Here is a 24,107-nt window from a genome sequence, read left to right on the forward strand (position 1 = left end):
AAGGTCAAGTTGATTCCCCCATTGCTGTGTCAAGGACAACACTGCACTGTGTTGGTAAAGTTTCTCCATCTTCAATAACTTGGTCTCTTGTGGCTTCTGGAATCTCAGTTGCAACCCTCTCAACAGTACTGGAAGTCTCAATCTCCATCTGAACTTGAAGGACAGAACCAGAAGTGGATGCTCCTCCCTGATTCCCAGTCATGACATATGAAGTAGTAGCTCCTCCATGAGTCCCTGCATAGATCTTATGCCAATTTTCATCCACAGATCTTGGATCTTCCACTACCTTTTCTTTCTGAAATTAAATTCAATTGTTAGCATAATTTTTACCAGTTACTCATTGCATAATTTTACCAGAAAATGAATTATTATAATACCATTTTTCCAGAATTAAGAGGGAGTGAGGCAGTGACATTAGGATTGACAGGCTCCCTTATAACAATCCCAGGAAGAGAGCGGGGCTGAGGCATTACAATTAACTCTGGGATGTTCTTGCATCTTGTTTTATAATGTCCATACTGCTTGCATCTACTGCATTTTTTAAATCCCTTGTTCTGCAGAAATAAACAAGATCCATCATTATAGGTTTCATATTTTTTGAAGCAGTTTTGAATTAATTACCTTTGGTTTCTTCTGAGCAGTTGTAGGTTGAACTCCATCATCTTGTGCAGTTGTAGGTTGTACTCCATCATCTTGTGCAGTTGCAGCTTGTGTTTCACCTGGTACAGCTTCATCAACTTCTGGTACAACTTCAGATTGCTCTTCTGGAACAGGGTTCTTACATCCTCTCTTGTTGTGCCCATATTGCTTGCACCTACTACACTTCCAAGTTGCACCCCCCCTCTGTAATTTAGTTGGGTTAGGATCATTTTCATATGGGTCTCTCCTCCGCAATTTCTTTGGCCTCCCTGCACTTCTCTTATACATGGGTGGTAGAATGCACACAGGATCATGAGGGGTGACAATCCACTGGTTAGGGCCAGGTAATGGAGTCACATAATTTTCATATGTTGCATTGTAGGCTTCCCTCTTGTAGCAATCATCTACAAATTGTTTAGGATCATTGCCATTGAAAGTAAGTGCAGATGCAGCATGTCTACAAGGAAAGCCATTAAGTTCCCAGAATCTGCAGGTACAACTCTTATCCTTCAAGCTTATTACATGTCTCTCCAAAGTGATAGTATGTCGAACCTCATACTTTTGAGCACCAACAACCCTAGGGATCCAATTCTTAATGTGATCAACCTCATGTAATATCCTCTTCAATGGCCTAGGCAAGATCTGTCCATGATGCTTGTGCAGCTTCTCCATCATCTGTGGAAACCTTCCCATTACATAGGTCCTAATCCACTCCATCATAGTTAAAATAGGCTTGTCCCTAGCCAACATAATTGCTGCATTGAAAGCCTCAGAGAGGTTGTTCATGACCACATCACATCTTGAGTAAAGGCTAAATGCATGTCTGCACCAGCTTGAAGTTGGCTTCTCCATCAACCACTGATAAGCACTTTCATTGGCATCCTTTATCAGAAGCATCTTTTCTTTCCAGGCAGCTTCATATGTAGCCTTGGCAGCACCCATCATCAGATCTCTTAAAAGCACACCACCTCCAAATTTAGTTTTCATATTTGCATAGAGATGTCTCACACATAGTCTATGTTCACTACCATGTAGCATATCTTCTTTGAAAACCTCCATCAAACCCTATGATCACATAAAATTTGGCAAAATCATGACAATTTCTACATTAAGGCAGACCAGTGACCAAGAAAAGCATGACAAAAATCTAGACAAATTATACAAAAGCATGACAAAGAAAGAAAAAAAAAATTACCTTTTGTTGATCTGAGATAAAGACCCATCTTCTTGATCTTTCAGGGTCAATGTCATCCATCAATAGCTCCATAAACCACATCCAACTATCTTTTGTTTCAGACTCAACCACACCAAAGGCTAGTGGGAAGTATTGCTCATTGCTCATTGGCTAGTGGGAAGTACTGCTCATCCCCAAAAGCTAGACCCATACCTTCTTCACTTCTACTACTAAGCATCTGTTTGATATGCTCATTCAAAAGAGCCTCTGCCTCAGCAAAAGATGTGTTGTCCAATACATCTTCATGCCCTAAGTCTCTTTCTTCATCACTATCCTGAAGCCTTTCTCTTTGCACAGAAACATCACTGTCAGAATTTTCCCCATCTCCATCAATAACTTCAGGAACATTGTTGTCAGGGCTTATGTTCTCAGGACCAACAACAACATCTACCTCAGGGACCTGCTCTGTACCAGGAACATTGTCATTTTCAGGACTTATGTTCTCAGGAGAAACATCTACCTGAGGAACATTGTTGTCAGGACTAGTGTTGACATTCACAGGCAGCTCAACTTCCATCTCATCATCGTCAGAGAGAACCACTAAGGAAGGCTTGCCCAAATATTTTGCTTTAGTCACCACAGCTTGTATACGACTGGACCTTCTCACACATTTCATCTTTGTTGGTAGGACCTTATTCATTTGTGCTGAAACCTTGTTATTTTGTGCTGGTACCTTGTTGTTTTGTGCTGAAACAGTGGGAACAGAGGGAAGCATGGCAATAGTGGGAACATTGCCAACACTAGGTTGCTCTTGTGATAGATTTTCTACAAACAACAAACCTTGACCAAGTGTGCTCGCATATTTAGCAAATTCAAGAGCATCAGCATCAGTTTTGTAATCCCTGAAGACATGTCGTTCAGCATCCTCAGCAGTGACCCACCATAACTTAAACTCCTTGTATCCCATCCCTTTCACAATGGCTACAGTGTCAAAGTAGGACCATATGTCTTCATCTTGATCAAGAAGCTCAGTTCGACCACCACCAAAGTAATGCAGGTAAGGGGCGGTCCCAAACAAACCACCATGACGAACAATCAGTGTAAACACCATCCTGCAACTCCAGAGAAGCCAAATAAACATTTATCCCTAAATAGCAACCCTAAACGAAAAAACCCACCCAAACAAACCATAAACCCTGAACCACACAAAACCAAAAGGAAACCCAAAGCCTCCAAGAGAACAGCCAGTCGAACAAGCTTGTTCGTATTCGAAGAAGAGAATGTGGCTACTTACTTAGTAATCGAAGACAAAGAGCCTTGTCCTAAACGGTGACCTTCTCGAACGAACAACACCAGCACAGCATAAGGAAGAAGCAGCGAGAGGAAGAATCGGAGAGAGGAAGAATCGGCGAGAGGAAGAGGATTGATTGCAGGGCTCGAAATGGAAGAAGAAGAAAGAACTAGGGTTCTTCACGGTTGATGAATTGGGAAATTGGGGATTGATTTGGGAATTGGGAAATTGGCTGGGGAATTAGGAATGTTTAGTTAGTTTAGGTTTTGGCTGGGGAATTAGGATGAGATTAAGTTTAATTGGGTTAATTATGTGTTTATTATATTAAGTTATATTATTTTTTTATTTTTTTAAGTGCCACGTCACATTTATTTACACAGTCAGCATGCCACTTCATCCCTCGCCGGAGCTCCGAGCTCCGGCGAGGACTGGCTCCAAACATTTTTGAACAAGAGGGATTGATGCCACAAATTTTTCCGGTCAGGGACCTGGTTCAGACGGCGAAACAAAGACAGGGACTAATTTGAGGATTAAGCCTAACTTTTACTACAAAGATTCACCGATATTATGTGTAATTACCACATAACTCTCTATTATCTTATCATATCACATTATATATACCATATTATTACACTATAACTCAATTGGTATAAATATCTAGAGTGAGATCAAAAGAAAAAAAAATAGTATAAATGATACATATGATATATACTGTGATGAATTTTGATATTACTAAAAAGTTATGCAATTAGAAAAATAGACGGTAGAAAATCTCTGAGCATGACAATCAATTAATCATTTTAACTTTACTCCATTGTATATTTGGATCTCAATTTCACTTTCACTTTCACTTTCACTTTCACTTTCACTTTCCTTGTCTCAAACATATACACTGTTTCCTTTACGTGAAAAACAGACGGTAGAAAATCCCATATCCCTCTCCCAAATATTTGGAAGAAAATTCGAACCCTAATTCAATTACCTCATCAAGTCCCCAACTCCACCACGCAATTCAATCCTCTTCTTCAATTCAACCTCCATCTTGAAACAATACACTTCAATTTCGCACCTTTTTTTCCCTCAATTTTGTGGAATAAATAAATGGCCACAGACGCAAGAACCAAATTCCCAAACCCGGATTTCCGACCCGATTTCCATCCGGATCTAATGGTATCCACCCACGACGGCCTCCACTTCTGGCAGTTCATGATCGCCGGATCCATCGCCGGCTGCGTCGAACACATGGCCATGTTCCCCGTCGACACCGTCAAAACCCACATGCAAGCCCTCGGTTCTTGCCCCATCAAAACCGGCACCGTCCGTCAAGCTCTCCGTTCAATTCTCCAATCCGACGGCCCCTCCGCCCTCTACCGCGGCATCGGCGCCATGGGCCTCGGCGCTGGACCCGCCCACGCGGTTTATTTCTCCGTTTACGAGACCTGCAAGAAGCGATTCTCTGATGGTGACCCTAGCAACTCCGTCGCGCATGCGGCTGCTGGGGTTTGCGCGACGGTGGCGAGTGATGCGGTGTTGACGCCGATGGATATGGTGAAGCAGAGGCTGCAGCTGGGGAATAGTGGGTATAAAGGGGTGTTGGATTGTGTGAAGAGGGTGATGGCGGAGGAAGGGTTTGGGGCGTTTTACGCGTCGTATAGGACTACTGTTTTGATGAACGCGCCGTTTACCGCGGTGCATTTCGCGACGTATGAGGCTGCGAAGAGGGGGCTTATGGAGGTCTCGCCGGAGAGCGTGGATGATGAGCGGTGGGTGGTTCATGCCACCGCTGGGGCGGCCGCGGGGGCATTGGCTGCTGTGGTTACAACGCCGCTTGATGTGGTTAAAACTCAATTGCAGTGTCAGGTAAGATTACTAGTATTGTTGTTGTTGTTCTTGTTGCTTCGCATATTTGGCTAGTTTTTGCCCTGATAAGAATATGAAAATGAGTTTAATCTAGTTTTTACTAGAGTTTGAATTGCTAGTGCATGCCTTCAAGGTTTTTGATATGAGTGATGTGTTCTTTCTGGAATTTGTGCTCTGTGGTGTGGAGAAAGAAATGGATAACATTAGTTTTTTTTTCAAACTTGAGAATGTAATATTTATTTTTGATTAAAATGGATAGGGGATGACTTTAGGAATTTTTTGGGGAGCATGTTAATCTAAGTAGTTTTAATGTAATTTGGGCCTTTTAATAGACTCCAATGTAGTCGATACTCGATTGAATTGATTCATGTGGCCAATCTTGCCTAATTGGATAGGGCTTGGTTGCTCTTGAGCTGGGGGTCTTAAGACATGTTGAGGGGATGGTTAGCTTAAAGGTAGCCGTAGTGTGAGTAATGAAGCTCAAGGGGTCAAAACTAGTCCTCAAGTGCTCCAGAGCGAACTTATGCTCTTGGGTTTGGGATGCTTCAAAGTGTTATGTTGGGTTGCAGAACAACAACAACAAAAAAACAAAGTCTCTTTGAAAGCTATAATGCCGTGTCATATATTAAGTAGCCTTGCTAGATTCTTACTAGTTTTTTTCTTCAACCCCCTCCCCTTTTTTTCCCTCAAGTCTCTTCTGTTGTGTGGGATTTATTATCAACCCCTTAGTTGTACTTCAACTTTCTTCTCATTAATGAGTTTTCTTCTTCTATCTAAATAAAAAACAAAATCACTGAAGCTGAGTGGCAGTTGGTTACTAGGGCAGTAGCACATTTCCTAAGGGGACAGATTTGTCATTAGAATGCAAAATATTTTGAATAACAGATCAGACACTTTGGGCATGCTATTTGGTATAACAAAGCACATCAATCCATAAGCATGGTCCCTTTGATAGAATATGACATACCCACATTAAATCTGTGATTTTACCTTTGTTTGAAATTGTCTCTGTAAAATTTAATACAAAAGAATGAGATCATGAAACTTAGATTTTTCAAATGATAATGGAGTGGCATAGTAAGAAAAGAGTTATGCTATGGTAAGCTGTTGGCATATGCAAGGAGTGAAGACTGAGTGAAAAATAGAGAGGGTGTTCAAAAGATATTTAATCAAGAAATTGATAGCCGATAGACTAAGAAACCAGTAAGAAATATTGTGGGAGGATGGGGAAAATGCAGGATGTCTATCCTACCATACACTGTATGAAGAAGTTAACCATTGGAAATGATAATTGAATTAATTATTAGTATAGTGTTGTTAATTGGCTCTTAGGATAATAAGACTTAAATTGAACCTCTATGCAAACTACCATCCACCTGATTACTTGTGCCTATGAAATTTAACAAAATGGTGTTGAACTGGAGTGATGCTGAAGATAATTGTACCTGTGACGGATGTTAGTGTCACATTTTTAGTTGTTCCAATTTTTTCTTTTAATTCTTGTTGCATTTTTTTATTAGCATAAATTGATTCAGTGGACTCTTATGTAGGATCCTCTTGTGTAGATCAGCATCCTCATAAATTTACTTAATCTTACCATGGCTTATAGGAAGATCACTTTAGGTTTACAAGACCATATCTTAATTCTTAAATCAGAATAACTTCATATTTTCCAATCAAGATAAGTGGTAGCTACACACTCTGACACACTTTTATTGATCGAAATTCATGTGAGATGCGCTAAATTATATAGGTTCCTCTCCCAATTAAGTGGGTCACACATGAATTTTAACAAATAAAAAATGTGTTTGAAATAGTGTCTTACTATACCACCTTCTGATCAATAGAAAAAGTTTCAAATTAGAATGGAGTTTCCACAACTGTGAGATGTATTTTATTTGTTTTTTTAGTACTGTTATTTTCTTATGGTCGATCATTTTGACATCGTTGATCCATGTAATCAATCTCGCCTAGTAGAAAAAAAGTTTTTGTTGTCATTGTTGGCTGTGTTGTGTAATGTAGTGTATGATCAACTTGATGCTTATCTAGAAGGATAAAGTTTCATTCACACTCCTTAAAAATTGGAAATAGAGTGGAGAGAAAAGAGAGAGAAAGTAAGAGATTTGATGAGTGATTTGAAAGAGAAGAAAGATATAAAAAGTGGAGTGGAAATGAAGTGGATTTGTAATGAATCATACCTCTATGTTTGAAGTGGAAACTGATAGTGTAGCCAGTTTATTATATGAATGGTTGGGACCCCTTGGGTTTGAGAATGGTGGTTGGAAATTGAGGGGAATCATGTTGCACTTTCTTATCCATATCCTTGCTTTCCTCGGAGAATTAATCGTGACATTGGTTAATGGTGCAGGGCGTCTGCGGTTGTGATAGGTTCAAAAGCGGTTCAATTGGGGATGTCATTAAAACAATAGTGAAAAAGGACGGATACAGAGGGCTCATGCGAGGATGGATTCCAAGGATGCTCTTTCATGCTCCTGCAGCTGCTATTTGTTGGTCAACATATGAAGCTGGAAAGTCATTTTTCATAGATTTGAATCAGCAGAAAGATAGTGGCACTGTTACCTAATTAACACTTGAGTTTTAATATGTATCATCATCTCATCATCCTTCAGTTCCACTATAGATGATTGATTCTGTAGGTCAACATTGGTAAAGTGCTTCAAACTGGGGAGTGAGCAAGCAAAGGCATTTTTTCAAATCCTGAGTTCTGAACTCTTAATAATATTCAGAGGGCACCGGATTAGCTTCGAATTTAGAACTTTTTCTTGTACACTGTCAGTTTTGATAGTCATTCTTTTCTTGGCTTATCTTTTTGCTTTGGACAGAACAATTTTTCCATGAAAACATAGAACACTTGTGTGCAACATGGAATTTTTTCTTTAGTTATGAACACTGTAAGTTACAATTATTTGAAAGATTATATTTGGTGTCCTGAAGTTAAGGAATCACATTTCCTTTCCCTAACTATTTTGTTTGTATTTATGTTTTCTACTCTTTTATACGTTAGTGCCTCGTGGATATGTACCATTTGTTTTTTTCAATTCATTTTACTAGTACTGTTATCTGTTTGATCCCAATTCACAGATACTTAGCATTAGCATTGACATAAGCTTGTATGCATCTTGGAACTCTTTTGTACTGGTGCTTTTGTTCATATATTCAATTTTGGCCGTCCAAAAAATTAAAAAACTTAGGTAAGGCGTCATCTTTAGCTTTAAAGTAAGCTTTTAAGCTTGAATAAAACACTAACCTATATTTAATAAACTCATGATGATCAAAGCTTACACTTGTTAATTCGAGGTCATTGTAGATCGAGATTGTTTAGACAATGCAATTGAAAATAAATATCCAATACCTCAGCATTTTTTGAGCCTTACTCTTCATCCTCTTCTCAAACTAATCATACAACTTCTCCTCCATGGAAGCTCCACCACCACCACCACCATCTCTCCCCTGTCACGTGGTGGCCTTGCCCTACCATGCTCGCGGCCACATCAACCCCATGATGAACCAATGCAAGCTGTTAGTCTCCAAAAACAACAACATTCTTGTTACTTTGGTGGTCACCGAAGAATGGCTTAGCTTCATCGGCTCCGACGCGAAACCGGACAACATCAAAATCCGCTCAATCCCCAACGTCATCCCCTCTGAACTCACTCGTGGCTACGACCTCCCTGCCTTCATGGAAGCTGTCATGACCAAAATGGAACACCCCTTCGAGGAGGTGCTGAACAACCTTGACCCTCCGCCTTCAATCATTGTGTCCGACACTTTCTTATACTGGGTTATCGGTGTCGGAATCCGTAGGAATATTCCGGTGGCGTCGTTTTGGACCATGTCAGCTTCTGCATTTTCCATGTTCCTTCACTATCACCTTCTAGAAAAAAATGGTCATTACCTCGTCAACTTGTCAGGTAATCAATATCAAAATACATGTTCTTCTTCTTCTACTTTAAAAAGAAAGATAACATTGCCTGCTCAAAGCATTGTCCATGGAGCTTGGTCTTTTAATGATAAGTCTCTCTATTCTAAGTGTATTTTTTTGAAATACTTCTACAATTAATTTTGAATTTTTGGGAGAAGCTTTGTCAATAACTCCTAGGTAATTGAACGACTTTAGAGGGAAAAAAACTAATCCAAAGATTTAAGTGTTGTATGTGAATAAAAAAGTGTACCCTAGTTGAGTTTGATAAACATTTAGTTAAATATTTGATCTGAGAGTGGTGTATAAGGAGAATAATTTGTCAGGAGAGACTGATCCACTTTATGTAATTTCTGAGTGTCTAGATGATTAATCTCGATTATGGTGGTCGGCTGCGGATGAAAACTTAATAATAAAAAAGTGTCGAAATTACTATAGGGGTTTTACCATGATGATCATGACTTTTTTTTATCCTTTTGCATATTAAGTTGTTTAAATGACCCTAAAAAAACTTGGGTTAAATCACTTTAATTCTAAGTAGATCAATGATATTTAAGATAGGTAGTTTAGAAATTTTACTTATCTTAAATATTATTAGTCCACCTAGGAATAGGATGATTTAAGCCAGTTTTATATCTCTTATTTGGGAATTTAGGATTACAAAGTTATGTAGAATTATATTGTATGGTATTCATTCCTTATGTAACCAAAAAAATATTGTATGGTATTCTAATTCTGACTCTGATATTTGAAGATATTCAAGTTCTGTTTTAACTTGTAAATGATGCAAACCAGAAAATGGTGAGAAACTTATGGATTACATTCCTGGAGTTTCACCAACCCGCGTTGCCGATTTTCCTCTAAACGATGACAGTTACCGTAGCAAGGGAGTATTGAAACAGTGCCTCAAAGGTTTCTCATGGGTTCACAAAGCACAATATCTTCTCTTTCCCTCCATTTACGAGCTAGAGCCTGAAGCCATTGATGTCCTCAAAGCAAAGTTATCCATGCCCATTTACACTATTGGCCCCGCCACACCTCATTTCACCCTTGAAAAAAGTCCAACATCGAGCACCGAAGGGAACAAAGTAATGTTTCATACGCTTCACTTTCTATTGTATCTCATTTTCATACATTTTTATTCATCTCTCCATGCATCTGCATTACCTATCACATCATATATTGTATCTCTCATTTTTCTCATTTCTCTTCTAATTCATATAAGGTGCAGATGAAAAACGTATGTAAAGAAAACATTATTGAAGGGAACAACACCCCTAGCCACAGCTACTTAGAGTGGCTTGATGCACAACCTGCTGGTTCTGTTCTTTACATCTCACAAGGAAGCTTTTACTCTGTTTCACGCGCTCAAATTGATGAGATCGCGCTTGCTTTGCGCGAGAGCAAGGTTCGGTTTCTGTGGGTGGCGCGTGGTGAGGCTCAAAGGTTGAGTGAAATTTGTGGAGACATCATTAACAAGGACACGGCGGGTTTGGTTTTGGAATGGTGTGACCAGTGGAGAGTGTTGTGCCACGCTGCGGTTGGCGGGTTTTGGACACATTGTGGGTGGAATTCCACAAAGGAAGGTGTTCTTGCTGGTGTTCCGTTTCTGACTTTCCCAATATTCATAGATCAACCACTTGATAGTAATAGTAAGATGATTGTGGAGGATTGGAAGGTTGGTTGGAGGGTGAAGGAGAGTGTGGAAGTGAATGGTTTTGTGAAGAAAGATGAAATTGTGAGGTTGGTGAAGAGATTTATGGATTTGGATAGTGACTTTGCTGGGGAAATTAGGGAGAGGGCAAAGAAACTTCAGTTTATTTGTCATCGTGCAATTGAGATTGGTGGGTTTGCTGACAGTGATTTGAATGCCTTTATCAGCACAATAATGCAAGTGGCATAACAATATGCTTCTCGATCTCAAACTCAATCAAATTGTGGATTTTTAATTGTGTGTGTGGTTTGAAAGTAAATAAGAAATCCAGATTCCACTACCTTCTTGTACCACGTTCATTCATTGCTGCTTTTTTATATTGGTTCCACTACAGATGATTGATTCTGAACACTAAATAATATTCAGAGGGCACTGGATTAGCTTCGAATTTAGAACTTTCTGTTGTACCCTTCTGTGTAACATGAAATTTTTTCAGTTATGAACACTGTAAGCCATAATTATTTGGAAGATTATTTGGTGTCCTGAAGTTAAGAATCACATGCATTTGCTTTCCGTAGCTAATTTGCTAGTATTTATATTTTCTACTCTTTTCTATGTTAGTCTCATGCTCTCAGCACCCCCACCATTGCACAAAATAAAAGAAGAATTCGGGACTTTAGCCTCCAAATATAACTAGGATATTTTCACCCGGTAAAATCCTCATTACATAACCTTTATTTTACCTTTATTTTCCAAAGTTACACTTAAAAGTAATTACACATTTTCAACCCACTGTTTCTTGTTCACAACACGCACAATCTCTCTTTCTCGTTCGCAACACGCACAATCCCTCTTTCTTGTTCGCTTTCTCTCTGGAGGGTTCTCGATCTCTCTCGTTCTTCTAGATCTGATTCGCGCTCTTTCTCGTTCTTCTCGACCTGGTTCGCATTCTCGATCTTTCTCGTTCTTCTGGATCTGGTTCTCTCTCTCTCTCTCTCTCTCTCTCTCTCTCTCTCTCTCTCTCCTCGACCAGGTTCAAGGTTCTCGATCTTGTTTGCAATTATCTCTCGTTCTTCTTGATCTAGTTTGCTTTCTCTCTAAATTTCACTCTTGAATTTGATTTTTGTTAGTTAGGTTATCTCTTAGTTTTCACTCTCGATATATATATATATATATATATATATATATATATACTCTAATAAATGTTGATTATAGGCAGCGGAGTTGAAGAAGTCAGCCTCCTTTAGAGATGTATATGATCGTGTTCATAAGAAAAAAGATGGGGCGTATATCTCTCAACACTCAAAGAACTTTGTTGTAGGTTACTTTAGAACTAGAAACTAATCATATTCTTATAGGAATTGATTTTCATGATAAAATATTTTTGGTGTTATTTCAGGAGTCCTATGATGTTGCAATGCTTAAGAAGTATGGAGAGGATTTCTCTATGCATCCCATGGTTGAATTAGAAATGTGGACAGAGATTTCATGTTCCAAAAAATAGAGAAAGATCATCGGGGGTCAGGTTCTAGCTTTAGATATTGATAATCATGAATCTTCATCTTCTTATGCTAGACCTCCAACAAAAGAAGAGATCACAGAAGTTGTAAATGCAGCAATGAGTTTTTTTGTTCAAACACAATTGATGCCTATCTTAGAACTTTTCCTAAGGGTTGTTAGCACCCTTCAAGCATCATTGCAACATGGAATAGTTGACAAAACCCATAAGCATAAATGAGTAAACTTGTAAAATAACTTTGAACAAACTTTTGTTTTTTTTTTTCTACAGATTCTTTGAGCAAGCTTGGATTCGGTACTTCACTTTTCATGTTATTTTGAACAATGTGGTAATTAGTTTTTTTTTTAAAGCAAAGAAAATTTATTCATTGATAAATAAAGGATGATACAACCCAACAAGATGGGGAAAAAAAAAACACCAAACCACCCAAGAAAAAACCGAACAACCACCCAAAAGAGAAAAGAGCGACCTCCCTAGCACATAGAAGGAAATTTTTCTTTAATAACTGCAGCCAACCCTCGAACAACATCTTCATCCCTCCAGGAAAAGACATGCCCACGGACTTAGCAAGACACCAAGCCTTCATTGCTCGGGTGAAATAAAGACTCGAAAGAGACAGAGGGCTAGGCGACGTCGTCTCAATAGCGAGTTCACCACTCTCAGATTTACAGGGCCGACCCTTAGGCCGCCGAGAGTTCTCACGCCTCACACCCGAATTTTTCTTCGGCCTGCCCCAGATGTGGTAATTAGTTAGTAAAACATTCAATATCATTTACAGTTTTTATATGTACTTTTTATTTTTATTTTTGTTTCTATAAATTTATACATATATAGTTAGGATGAATAAAAATATAAAAGTAATGTTAATTTGAATTATTTACATGATACTTAAATGAACTAAATATTTAAAATAATATGAAAAATACTATTATAAAAAAATACAAAATCAACCGTAAATTGGTATAAAAAATAATCTTTTAAAATATTTAATAGCTGTTAATTAGTTGTAAAATTGCTACCAAGATTAACACCATTTTCCTACCAATTTGTTAACAAATAGCTTTGAAATTTCCTAATAGGTACACTAGGAAAGTAAAAAAAAATTGTCATATTTTATTACAGTTTTATTCTTTAGTAACTAGGAAGTTTTTAAAATTTGCAAGTAATTTGTGGGCAAAAAGTATTGGAAGCCAATCAGCTACTCAAATAAGGCTATCAACATTTTAAAGTTCATAAAAGAGTCACTATAATTACAAAATTGGCACTATGAATCTTACTTCTAATATAAATAAATGATGACTGTACCAAAAAAATATAAATAAATGATTCCATATATGATAATTTTACTATGAATATATATCTAAAGTAAGATTTTTCAATTTTCTCCATTAAGGTACAAGTCTTTGGTATATGTTGCCATTTTTACCATATGAACATATTAAAACCCAGTCTATATATGAAACGATTACCATGTAAAGAATCGGATAGCAAAAGGTTGTATTGAAACTATGGCAATGAATTCAATGAACAAAATGGTTCGAGAATGAATTAACACTATGTTTGGTGGAAGAGAGATAGGGGAGGGATAGGGTAAGCACCCTTGTTTGGTGGAAGGGAAGAGGGAGATAGAGGGTAGAAAAATGGTGGGATCCATCACTTTTTTGAGTCTCTCCAAATTGGAGAGAGATTGGGTTGGTGCTTGTTTTTTATTTTTTTTCCAGATTTTCGTACTTTTCTGGCGGCTGCAACCGCCAGAAACTTCTCAAAATCCGCCAGTATTCGTTCATTTTGACCTGTCATTTTTTTTATTTTTTTATTAGTTTACTAGCGGTTTGACACCCCCAGAAATGTGTCAAAAACCGCCAGAAATGCACCAGAAATATAATAAAAGTATTTTTTAATAAAGAAGGTATATCTCTCTCTTCTCTATCTCTCTTCTCTTTTTATCATACCAAACAACCTCTAAATCTACTCTATTTCTCACCTATTTCTCTCTACTCAACTTCTCTCTTCTCTACTCTCTCTTCCTCATCTCTCTCTTCTCTACCAAACAGATCGTGTAAGTGATAAATGTAGAAAGATGTACATATCTTTGGTGGAGGAGAAAAAACTGCAAATGTTCCGACAAGAAGATTTCTTCTTTTCCAAAAATTGTGCATCATCGACGGAGGAGAAAAATTGTGGGAGGAGGTAGAAAGAGCTGGAGTCGGCGGAGGGGAAGAAGAGATGGGATAGAATCACTGTTAGTTTTAATTATAGATGTAATTTTGACTAGTTTACTCCAACAAATAACATTAATAGTTTTTGGAGTTGGAATTGGTACCCCTTAGAATTGGTACCTCTTTAAGTGGAAAATGTCCAAAATATCTCTGTTTAAATAATTCTCGAGCTTTGGTATCTTGGGAACACACTGAGCTCTTAAGTCTCGAGATATATTATACTTTCCCTGATGATTTTTCCGAGCTTTGGTACCTCGGGATCACCCCGAGCTTTAAATCCCGGGATACTTTATAACGTCTCGTGATGCCTATCCTGAGATTTGGTGACTCGGAAACTTCCCGAGGGTCTAATTCTCAGAATCCTTCCGAGAACTATGCCTCAATAATTTATAAATGTGGATTTCCCAAGGTTTGTCAAGCTCGAAATGTGAAATATGTGTTCCCGAGGTTTGGCCGAGGTTGCCAAACCTCGGAAACCATACTTGAAGAAATTGGACAATTCCCGAGCCTTATACCTCGGTAAGAATAATGTAAATTTTTCAAAAATTGATTTTGAGGTTACTAAACCTCGGGAAATTATACATGATCAAAATATCATTTCCTAGGCCCTAGGTCTTGGGATGTTTCTGGTGCCTATCGCTTGATATTTTAATCTCGCCCAGACTCCCCATAAATATCATTAACTCCCTTAGAGCATCTCCAATGGTAGTTATAGATGAGTTCTTAAGTACTATTAATGTGAGCCCGTACTGCCACATATGTTTAAGTAACTTTTGCATATTTTGCTCCAACCACAAGTTCTTAACTTTGAGTTCTTAGAACTATCATTTGGTCTCACACACTACATTATTTATACTTTTTTTTTTCATAAAGTAATAAAACAAAACTCATAATGAAATAAAGCAATTTGGATGAGAGAGAAAAAATGTTTTTTTATGCTAAGAACTTATAAGGTAAAATTGCTTATATAAGAACTAGTTCTTATTTTTAAGAACTAAGAATTTCATGTCAACCATCTCCAATGCTTAAGAACCTAGTTCTTAATTCTTAGCTTAAGAACTCACCTCTAAGAACTAGAATTGGAGATGCTCTTATAACTCCCTCATAACTACCTTAACTTCCTCATAACTCCTCCATTTAACACCCCACCAAACTCCAATCAACTCTCCCTCCTGCATCTTCCCCACTTCCATCTTCACTCACAAACCATCACTCCACCCCTCTCATTCTCATCTTCATCACTCATTACACCATCAACATTTTCCCCATTGATGACCGGGATTTATATGATGTTTTTAGGGTTTTTCCTTACTAGTTTTGAGTCCTTTTCTTGTGTCTCATGTAGTGTTTCATGCATTCTCATGCATTTTTACGTTTATTTGTGCATTTGCATTAGTTTAGTAATTTTGTAGTTTTATAAGGGTCTTTCTTGCATTTTTATAAAGTTTAGGTTTTGCATGTGTTTTCCATTTGAATTGTGAGGACTATTGTTCTTTAAACCCTTTGAGTTTCTTGATATTTTTCCTTGTCTTGGTCCTTAAGTATTTCAGCTGATAACTCATGAAGAGGGAAGGCAAAAAAGGATGAAGAACTGATGGAAACATTCAAAGGGGGGTTACAAGAAGCTAAAAAGCCATCAGAACGTGTGGCTGGCGATCAAGCGCCCATGCCTGGCGCTCCAGCGCCAGCCTTCCATTAGCTCGACTCTTTTGCTTATAAATAGGTTTTTAGTGGTTTTCTTTTGTAATTTTTTATACCCATTCCATTTTTACATAAGTTCAGAGGTAGATGACATCTAGGAGAATGAGAGAAGGCTTCCAAGCTTGTAATTCAGGTTCTTAGCCTGCTTGGCTAATCTCTCTTCTTATGCTTTGGTTTTCATGTAAGACTTTTCATGTTTAAGTTATAATCTTAAGTTCTTTCCCACATGTTCTTCTTCTTCTTCTTCCCTTGAATCCCATTTTGTGAATTTCAATCTAAGCTTTTATGCATGCTTGCTTTATGCTTTTCTATAATCAGAACGAAAGTTGGTTATAGATTATGGAACCGATTTGGGATTACCCCTTCTATCTTGGCTACTAGGAATAGAGGAAGGGTTGAGGTTTGTTGGCCTGAACTTTATAATCTTTATGCTTCAAACAAATGTTTAAGTACACAAGGAATTGGGCTTATCTTTTGTTTTGAAAGGATTATCTATGCGAGGCATCGATAGGTAGTTTCTTAGGCTATAACATCAAGGAGAGATTCATGAGTTCATGTGGTTAGAATGATGGGCTTGAATTGACTAGTTGAACAAGAACCCAAAGCATGTTATTTTCTGAATTGTCTTTTTATTTTCATTTTTCCTTATTACTACTTCGACATATCTCTTTTTCAATAAAACAAACCTTCATACTCAAGACTTAAACCGAATTTAGTCACTCACAATCCTTGTGGTTTGATAATTAAAACCGGGTGGATTCGTACACTTGCGGATTTACCAACACCCATCATCCTCCCCTGCATCTTCATATTCTAGTTCAATATCATCCATTTCATCTCCATCATCATCTCTATCATCATCTCCAACTTCATCTCCATCTCCACTGCTGCTCTTGTTGCTGGTGCAATTCATTTTCGAGCTATAACTCTCGGTAAGTTCCCGAGCTTTAAATCTCAGGAAAAGGAGGTGTTAAAACAGGGGAAAGAGTTCTCACATTTTTTTATATCGGAAAGCATTTAAATTTCCCTTTCAGTGATGGATCTCTATAGATTTTCTCATCTTCAACTTATATGTCTCTAACTCTTACCATTTGAACTATTCTTAAAGAACAAAAGAGTTCTCACTTAATGCATTTCCATTGAGCGAGAGTATCAACTATAAAGTGACATGGGTTTTATTATAAGAGAAAAGATTAAATTATAAATATTAGATCTAACATGAATAAAAGATTAAAATATAAAGTTACAAAGTTACAAACTTTTTAAAATATTTATGTGACCACTAAACTACTTTTAATATAAGCAATCCATGTATAGTTACGATTTAATCTTCTTATCTCTCATAGTAAAGACTCCTCTCACTTGATTTGTCTTATATATTCAAGTGAGAACTTTTTTATTGTGAAAAATGTGAGGTATTAATATTATTGTTGGATTAAACTAACGGTCAAGATTACACTTATAATTAAAACCCACGTGAACCGTAGATTTTTAAGAATCTTATATCTCATAGTTCTCACTTCCCAACCTTATTCGCTTAGTAAAGTTTATGACTTATATAATTTTCTTTTATCGAGTCATTTCTAAAAATAAGACAATCTTCCATATCATACATCGATAACTAGGAAACAAATTTAGGTAAAAGCTAAAAAAATGAAGATGAAGCGCATGTGTTTCACTTGTAATTATTGATTTCATATGCATTTTAATATATAATTGTATTCCAAGTGAGCACTGCAAATAATGTCTACATTCTTACTTAAAAAAACTAAAAGAATCGCATCCAATGTGATCATCATCAAAAGAGAAACATGGTCTTGAGAAATGAAAGACTCAACTGAAAATACATTTCAACTTGCTTACTTTACATTAATATATGAGAAGAAAACAAACTCACAATAATAACAACAGTTTATTCATATGGGAGCAGGGAGCCCCACTGTGTTGTGGCCGGTCAAGTGGCTCAAATGAGAAGGTTATATGTCTTCCCTTCTAGGACTTGCAATGGAAGGAAATCCTGAAGGTGAGGGTGGAAATTGTCCTGGAGAAAGCAGAGGCTCGGGAATCCATGATTGTGAATCTGGAGATAAAGAGAAATCTAAGAAAAAAGATGGAAATTGCATTCCTGGTGACTGTGGAGGATAATAGGTCTGAGGGGACTGGATGTTCATGTAAGTAGATGGTGAAGAAGGAAAAAGGAATTCAGATGTTGGAGAAGGCACATGTGGATGAGCTACAATACTCATATTAGGCCCGGGTGGATGAGTGGTGGCAACACTCATAGCAGACATATGAGGATTAGTAGCAACACTAGCCACATTTGGATGAGTAGCTGCAACACTAACACCAACAAGGGACACATGTGAATTTGTTGCAACATACATGTTATGCACATCTGAATGAGTAGAAACATTATTCATGGTAGGAACGTGTGGATCAATATTATCATTCATGGTGGACATCTGTGGATTAGTAGAAACATTCATAGGTAAAGTAAAGCCATCTGATGTTGAAGAATGTACCATAGACGCCCAAGAAGAAGGTGGAGGATGAAATTGCTCATTGAACAATGCATGTGGTTGAGGAGGGTAAGGTTGTGAATAAGGTTGAGCTTGGATGCCCCATGAACCAATATCTGTCGTTGAATTCTTAAAGTATCTTTTGTTGGCAGATGTTGATGACTCAACTAGATCACCTCCCACGGTGGACATCTGTGGATTAGTATAAACATCCATAGGTAAATTAAGGCCATCTGATGTGGAAGAATGTAGCATAGACGCCCAGGAATTCATGGATATAGATGATGAAGGTGGAGGATGAAATTGCTCATTGAACACTGCATGTGGTTGAGGAGGGTAAGGTTGTGAATAAGGTTGAGCTTGGATGCCCCATGAACCAATATTTGTCGTTGAATTCTTAAAGCATCTTTTGTTGGCAGATGTTGATGACTCAACTAGATCACCCCCCATGGTGTTTCTTAGAACTATTGGCTGCAAAAGACTTGATGATGTTTGTATGAATGAAGGAGGTCTTTGAAATGCAACATTATTATTGTAAGGAACTGGGAGAGGGGTTTCCAGCATTGGTGGCTTCTGGACATGGAGAATTTGTGGAGGTTTCATCTCATTTAACAGCGTGTTTTGCCATTGTGGATGATCATGAGATTGCAATCCGGTGTGCATCTGGACAAAGTCCAGGAAATCCTCCTTGCTTACGTTGTAAATCACATCATCTTGACGATGCCTTCTGGAATAAAGTGAAACATCAGAAGACTTTTCATGTAAATAATTACTTTTCCTAATGTTCTGACTAGTTTTGTTCACACCCAGATTGCCATTATTCTTTCGTTTCGAGCTCTCCATTTTTTTCAACACACACTGATATAAACACTTTGAAAATTCTAACAAGAACACCTAAAGAGTTTTAAAACCCAAATAGGAACACCACTTCACATAAATCAACTTAATTTACCAAAGAACTCCAAAATTTCCACAAATCAAAGGAATTTTAACTCATTGAAAAAATCAAGGAAAAACCTTCAAGCTCAAGTCAGAATATCAAGAAAAAACACATTATTTTCAAATAACATAACCAAAAACCAAATCTAATGAACAAAAGTGAGTATAGCACAGAAAAGACAATGAAATCTGGATTAGAAAAAAGATCGGAACTTGGCTTAGTGGTTTAGACAAGAAGATTTGAAGAATAGTAAGAAACATTTGAATGAAGGGAAAATCAAAGAAGAACAATGGAGAAGAACGATGAAGAAAGTAGGAAGCGTTTTATTATTATATAGAGGTGTTTACATAGTATAAACTCATAGATGAGTCAAACTTAACATCAACTCACCTATAAAATATTAGTTAAAAAATATTTAATATATTTTACGAAGTATTTTGAATATAATATAATATAGTATAATATAATATAATATACTATAATGTAATATAGTATAATATTATTTTTTAAAGTGCAATAGTATAATATAATATAATATAATATAATTATTTTGTAAAAAACTAATATAAAATATTATATTATATGTATATTTTTAATATAATAATAATTTTATATTTCGAGAGTTTGACCGAATTTTTTTGTGCTTAACTCGAATTTTATAATATGGTATCATAGTGACAGAGCATATTCTAGATCGTTTGTTGGAGATCACTCATAACGTGTCATTTGTAAGGGAGCGTTTGGTAGAAGGTTGAGAAATACATTCCCGGGAATAATATTCATGGGAGTCTGATTGTTGGGAATATCATTCCTGGGTAAGATTTAAGGTGTGTTTGGTTAGGATTTAGGATTCCCGGTAATAATTTTTAATTTTATTTAATTTAAAAATTCAAAAATTCAAAATGATAAAAAAATATGATGGAATTTGTGAGTAGTGGGAAGTTACATTCACTTTCCCATGGGAATGCAAGATTCTCAACCCATTTCATGGGAATCAAACGACGGAAGTTATGGAAGTTATGTCATTCTCGGGAATGTTTTATACCCGGGCATCCAATTTCTAACCTTGTAACAAACACGGGAATATGATTCCCTACCTACACATTTCCGGAAATGTATTTTCCAACCTTCTACCAAACGCCTCCTAAATCTTCAGTCTTGCAAACTAGAAGAACCAGATGTTTCACCATGAGTGTGAGAGAGTGTGTTAAGGTTACACATTAACTATAGATATGACTAAATGTATTTCTTCACCTTCGAGCCAACTTTAAAGGTTGAGCTAGTCCAAATTCAAAAGTAAAGAATCAAATATTAAATGATATATATTTTTTGGTACAAATTGGAATAAGAAACAACAGCAACAAACTAACTAACTACATCATGACAACGCATAGGAACCACCGTTGAAGGTGGCGACTTCCATACCTTCCACTCCCAGCTTCAAGTGATTGCAAGCTTCGCCAACGCATCCGCCACCGTGTTCCGATCTCGATGAACATGAATAACAGAAACACTCCAACTTCTGGCCAACACTGCTCGAACTTGTAGAATCCCATCTTCATGCCAATAACTGTGAACATCTTTGTTATTTGTGAGCACTTGCTGGACCTCAGAACAATCCACATAGAAATTCACCTCGTCAAACCCAAGTTCCCAAGCATGAAGTAGTCCCATGTGAATCGCTACAATTTCTGCCTTGAAGGCATCCACTGCACCTGCTTCCATAGAAAAACCAGAGACCCATCTCCCCAGTCTATCTCTAATCACACCATCGCCACCTATTTTATTCAAACCTGGTTGCCAGCTCCCATACGTATGAAGCATTACCCGATCACCTCCATGGACCGCGAATAGCGCATGCTCGACCACTCCGCTTCCCCACCGCCTGAACTCCAACGTATCCTCATGAATCTGGCGCAACACCTCCATGGGTTGCCACTGTTCCTGATCAAAAACACGATTGTTTCTCCATTTCCATAAGTTCCACACAATTTCACGAAACAAATCATGGTGATGAACCTGCAAATGAGCGTAAAGCCAAGCTCTGAACTGAAGTGTCGCCCGCACCCCTGTTACCACCCCGGAAAATCTTCTCCAAACTCAAATTGAACTGGGCATCGACAAAGGACGTGTTCAGCATCTTCCACCATTGAACCACATCGGGTATAAGCTGGCGAACTCGCGAGTCGACACCGATGGAGCTTGTTGTTTGTTGGGAGTGCATCCTTGCTCGTTAACCAAAGGAAGAAGCGGACCTTCTCCGGTGGGGTTGCCTTCCACACAAGCTTCCATAATCGTGACTCTTATCCCCCATCATCATTGAGAAGATTGTACGCCGATGCTACTATATAGTTCTTATCATTAACCTCTTGCCACATAAATTATCCTCCCCAATATGTCGTGTTGGTACCAAGATGCCCATAACTTCCTCTTTAATTTCCTGCGAGATTTGTGTATTAAGCCCCTCAAAACTCCAACGTCCTTGTCTCCACACATCCACTACTGTCAACATCATATCTAATATGTGCACGAATGGAACATGACTCGCCAACGGACTTGTGCCAAGCCAATTTGAGTACCATAATGAAGACGCACCATCTCTCAATTTTGGTTCAAACCCGTGTGCTACTGCATCCCTGGCTTTCTGAATTCCAGTCCACACAAGATGACCCAATCCTCCTCTGTTCTGTTAGTATTGAGGGAGAGCGAATATACTTCTGAGAAAGAGCCTTGACCTATTGTCATTTCGTTTAGCATACTATGGAGCAGCTTCCCCAATAAAGCATCAATAGTTTTCCTGGCACTCCTTATTCCTAACCCACCTTTGGCTTTGGGTTGAGTCAAGTTTTCCAAGCTACAAGATGCCAATTTCGGCCATTTCCCCCTTTACCCCACACACAGTTACGAAAAAGTTTATCCACACGCTCACACACCGAGTGAGGTAACCAAAGAGTTTGCATGGCATGCACCGACAAGGATGTGAGTACAGACTTTGCTAAGCACACCCTCCTTGCCCTACTAGGAAGGTTGTTTTTTCAAGATGCAAGCCTAGCCTTAACTTTTTCAATGAGAGGGGCAAAGTGTCGTTTCGTTACTCTACCCTTCAACACTGGAAGACCAAGATACTTTCCCAGGTTGGAAGCTCTTGATATACATGTAATAGCAGATGATTCTCGTTGCTTCCTTTGATCCACATTCTTGGAGAAGAACATTCTTAACTTGTCAAGGTTCACTTTCATCCCTGACGCCTCGCATCGTCAAGGTTTGATTAATCAAACACAACTTCTCCTTGGAGGCCTGACAAAACAACAAGACATCGTCTGCGAAAAATAGATGGGAAATACCCACCCCACCCCTTGTGATACGAACCGGCTTCCAAGTGCAATTCTCCACCAATTTCTGAATTTGGATGGCTAGTCGCTCCATACAAAGCACGAACAGATAAGGTGAAAGAGGATTGCCTTGGCAAAGGCCTCTTTGAGGAGCAAACAATGGTAGCTTGGAACCATTCCATAAGACCTAAATGCTAGGGGTCTTCACACCCCACATTATCAAATCCACAATCTTTGGGGGAAACCCAAAGTCATAGAGTGTTTCACGGAGGAAATCCCAATTCACCTTGTCATATGCTTTCTCTAGATCAATCTTTATTGCGACTAGTCCACCTCCTTTTTTTCTGTGTATGGATAGTATGCATCACCTCTTGCGCCAGAATGATATTGTCCTTTGTTCCTCTTCCTGGAATGAAGCTACCCTGCGGCAGATGCACTAAGTCATGTAGAAGAGGCCTGAATTTGTTCACCAACACTTTTGTGATCACCTTGTATGATACGTTGCAAAGGCTTATAGGGCGCAACACCTTAAGCCTCAGGGGATTCTCCACCTTGGGGATAAGAACAAGAAGTATTGCCAATAGCTCCAGATCCGCTCCTCTGTTCTAGAAAGATGAGGCCACCATGTGATGAATGTCCTCCCCCGAAATGTGCTAGAATTTTTTATAGAAGAATGCCTGTAAGTCATCAGGTCCAGGTGCCTTGAAGGAGTACATTGACATAATGGCGCTTCTTACTTCATCCAGAGTAACTGGTGCAATCAAACGTCTCAGCCAACGAAATTGTTGGAGTTGGATTCTCCATTATAGAGTTCCTTTGTACCCGTACATCAAAAGCAAACAAGTTAGTAAAAAACCTCCTTGCTTTGTCTTGTAACAATGTGGGGGCAGTACACCAGCTTCCATCCTCCACAAAGAGCCCATGAATCTTGTTTCTCTTACGGCGCACTATGGTTTGAGCATGGAAATTTTTTGTATTACGGTCCTCGAACCTGACCCAATTTTCCCTGGATTTCTGGTACCATAACATCTCCTCTTGATACATAATATCTGCATACTCCTTCTGGAGGGTACTTTATAGTCTAACAAGAGCCTCCGATCCCCGCCAATCCAATTCTCTTTGAATCACCTGGATCCTCCTCTCTACTCGTTTCTTCCGTTTGTGGATGCTCCCAAAGACATGGCTATTAAAATCTGTTGCTACCTCTCCTAGACCCTTTTGAGCCTTCCTAGCACAGTTCTCTCCTGCCTCCTCCAAGACCTACCCACCAAAGACTCAAATGAGGGATGAGACACTGATGCCTCTTGGAACTTAAAAAG

At 38.3% G+C, this 24,107-nt stretch overlaps 4 protein-coding genes across 5 annotated transcripts; 2 read left to right on the forward strand and 2 right to left on the reverse strand.

Annotated features, from left to right (window-relative positions):
- Positions 1–4: 4 nt before the first annotated feature.
- Positions 5–1,894, reverse strand: LOC130728837 (uncharacterized). The gene is made up of 4 exons (XM_057580423.1): positions 1,835–1,894; positions 622–1,704; positions 378–554; positions 5–295 (listed from the first exon to the last, which is right to left on the reverse strand). The coding sequence occupies exons 1-4, from the start codon at positions 1,892–1,894 to the stop codon at positions 5–7; spliced, it is 1,611 nt and encodes a 536-aa protein (XP_057436406.1).
- A 2,112-nt stretch (positions 1,895–4,006) lies between these two features.
- LOC130733939 (uncharacterized) lies at positions 4,007–7,946 on the forward strand. The gene is made up of 2 exons (XM_057586230.1): positions 4,007–4,964; positions 7,333–7,946. Exons 1-2 carry the CDS (start codon positions 4,206–4,208, stop codon positions 7,546–7,548), a joined length of 975 nt encoding a protein of 324 aa, XP_057442213.1. The 5' UTR covers positions 4,007–4,205; the 3' UTR covers positions 7,549–7,946.
- Positions 7,947–8,281: 335 nt separating this feature from the next.
- Positions 8,282–11,116, forward strand: LOC130733938 (UDP-glycosyltransferase 87A1-like). Of its 2 annotated transcripts, none has more exons than XM_057586229.1 (3): positions 8,282–8,896; positions 9,700–9,992; positions 10,136–11,116. In XM_057586229.1, exons 1-3 carry the CDS (start codon positions 8,401–8,403, stop codon positions 10,805–10,807), a joined length of 1,461 nt encoding a protein of 486 aa, XP_057442212.1. In that variant the 5' UTR covers positions 8,282–8,400; the 3' UTR covers positions 10,808–11,116. The 2 variants fall into 2 exon arrangements, with proteins under 2 accessions (XP_057442212.1, XP_057442211.1); XM_057586228.1 differs by having other exon boundaries at positions 8,283–8,896; positions 10,130–11,116.
- Positions 11,117–17,973: 6,857 nt separating this feature from the next.
- On the reverse strand, positions 17,974–19,359 carry LOC130728846 (protein HAIKU1-like). Its single transcript, XM_057580433.1, has one exon. It carries the CDS (start codon positions 19,357–19,359, stop codon positions 17,974–17,976), a length of 1,386 nt encoding a protein of 461 aa, XP_057436416.1.
- Between the last annotated feature and the right edge of the window lie 4,748 nt (positions 19,360–24,107).

This window comes from Lotus japonicus, chromosome 1 (assembly GCF_012489685.1).
Source record: "Lotus japonicus ecotype B-129 chromosome 1, LjGifu_v1.2".
In the NCBI taxonomy this organism is placed as follows: Eukaryota; Viridiplantae; Streptophyta; class Magnoliopsida; order Fabales; family Fabaceae; genus Lotus; species Lotus japonicus.

Bases quoted from the DNA above. Each gene is read 5' to 3' on its own strand.
- LOC130728837 (XM_057580423.1), bottom strand. From the start codon at position 1,894: ATGGATGACATTGACCCTGAAAGATCAAGAAGATGGGTCTTTATCTCA. The intron at 1,705-1,834 runs GTAATTTTTTTT...ATGTGATCATAG, and splicing joins TTATCTCAGATCAACAAAAG to GGTTTGATGGAGGTTTTCAA. The intron at 296-377 runs GTATTATAATAA...ATTTAATTTCAG, and splicing joins CTCTTAATTCTGGAAAAATG to AAAGAAAAGGTAGTGGAAGA.
- LOC130733939 (XM_057586230.1), top strand. From the start codon at position 4,206: ATGGCCACAGACGCAAGAACCAAATTCCCAAACCCGGATTTCCGACCC. The intron at 4,965-7,332 runs GTAAGATTACTA...TTAATGGTGCAG, and splicing joins AAACTCAATTGCAGTGTCAG to GGCGTCTGCGGTTGTGATAG.
- LOC130733938 (XM_057586228.1), top strand. From the start codon at position 8,401: ATGGAAGCTCCACCACCACCACCACCATCTCTCCCCTGTCACGTGGTG. The intron at 8,897-9,699 runs GTAATCAATATC...GATGCAAACCAG, and splicing joins TTACCTCGTCAACTTGTCAG to AAAATGGTGAGAAACTTATG. The intron at 9,993-10,129 runs GTAATGTTTCAT...AATTCATATAAG, and splicing joins CGAGCACCGAAGGGAACAAA to GTGCAGATGAAAAACGTATG.
- LOC130728846 (XM_057580433.1), bottom strand. From the start codon at position 19,359: ATGGAGAGCTCGAAACGAAAGAATAATGGCAATCTGGGTGTGAACAAA.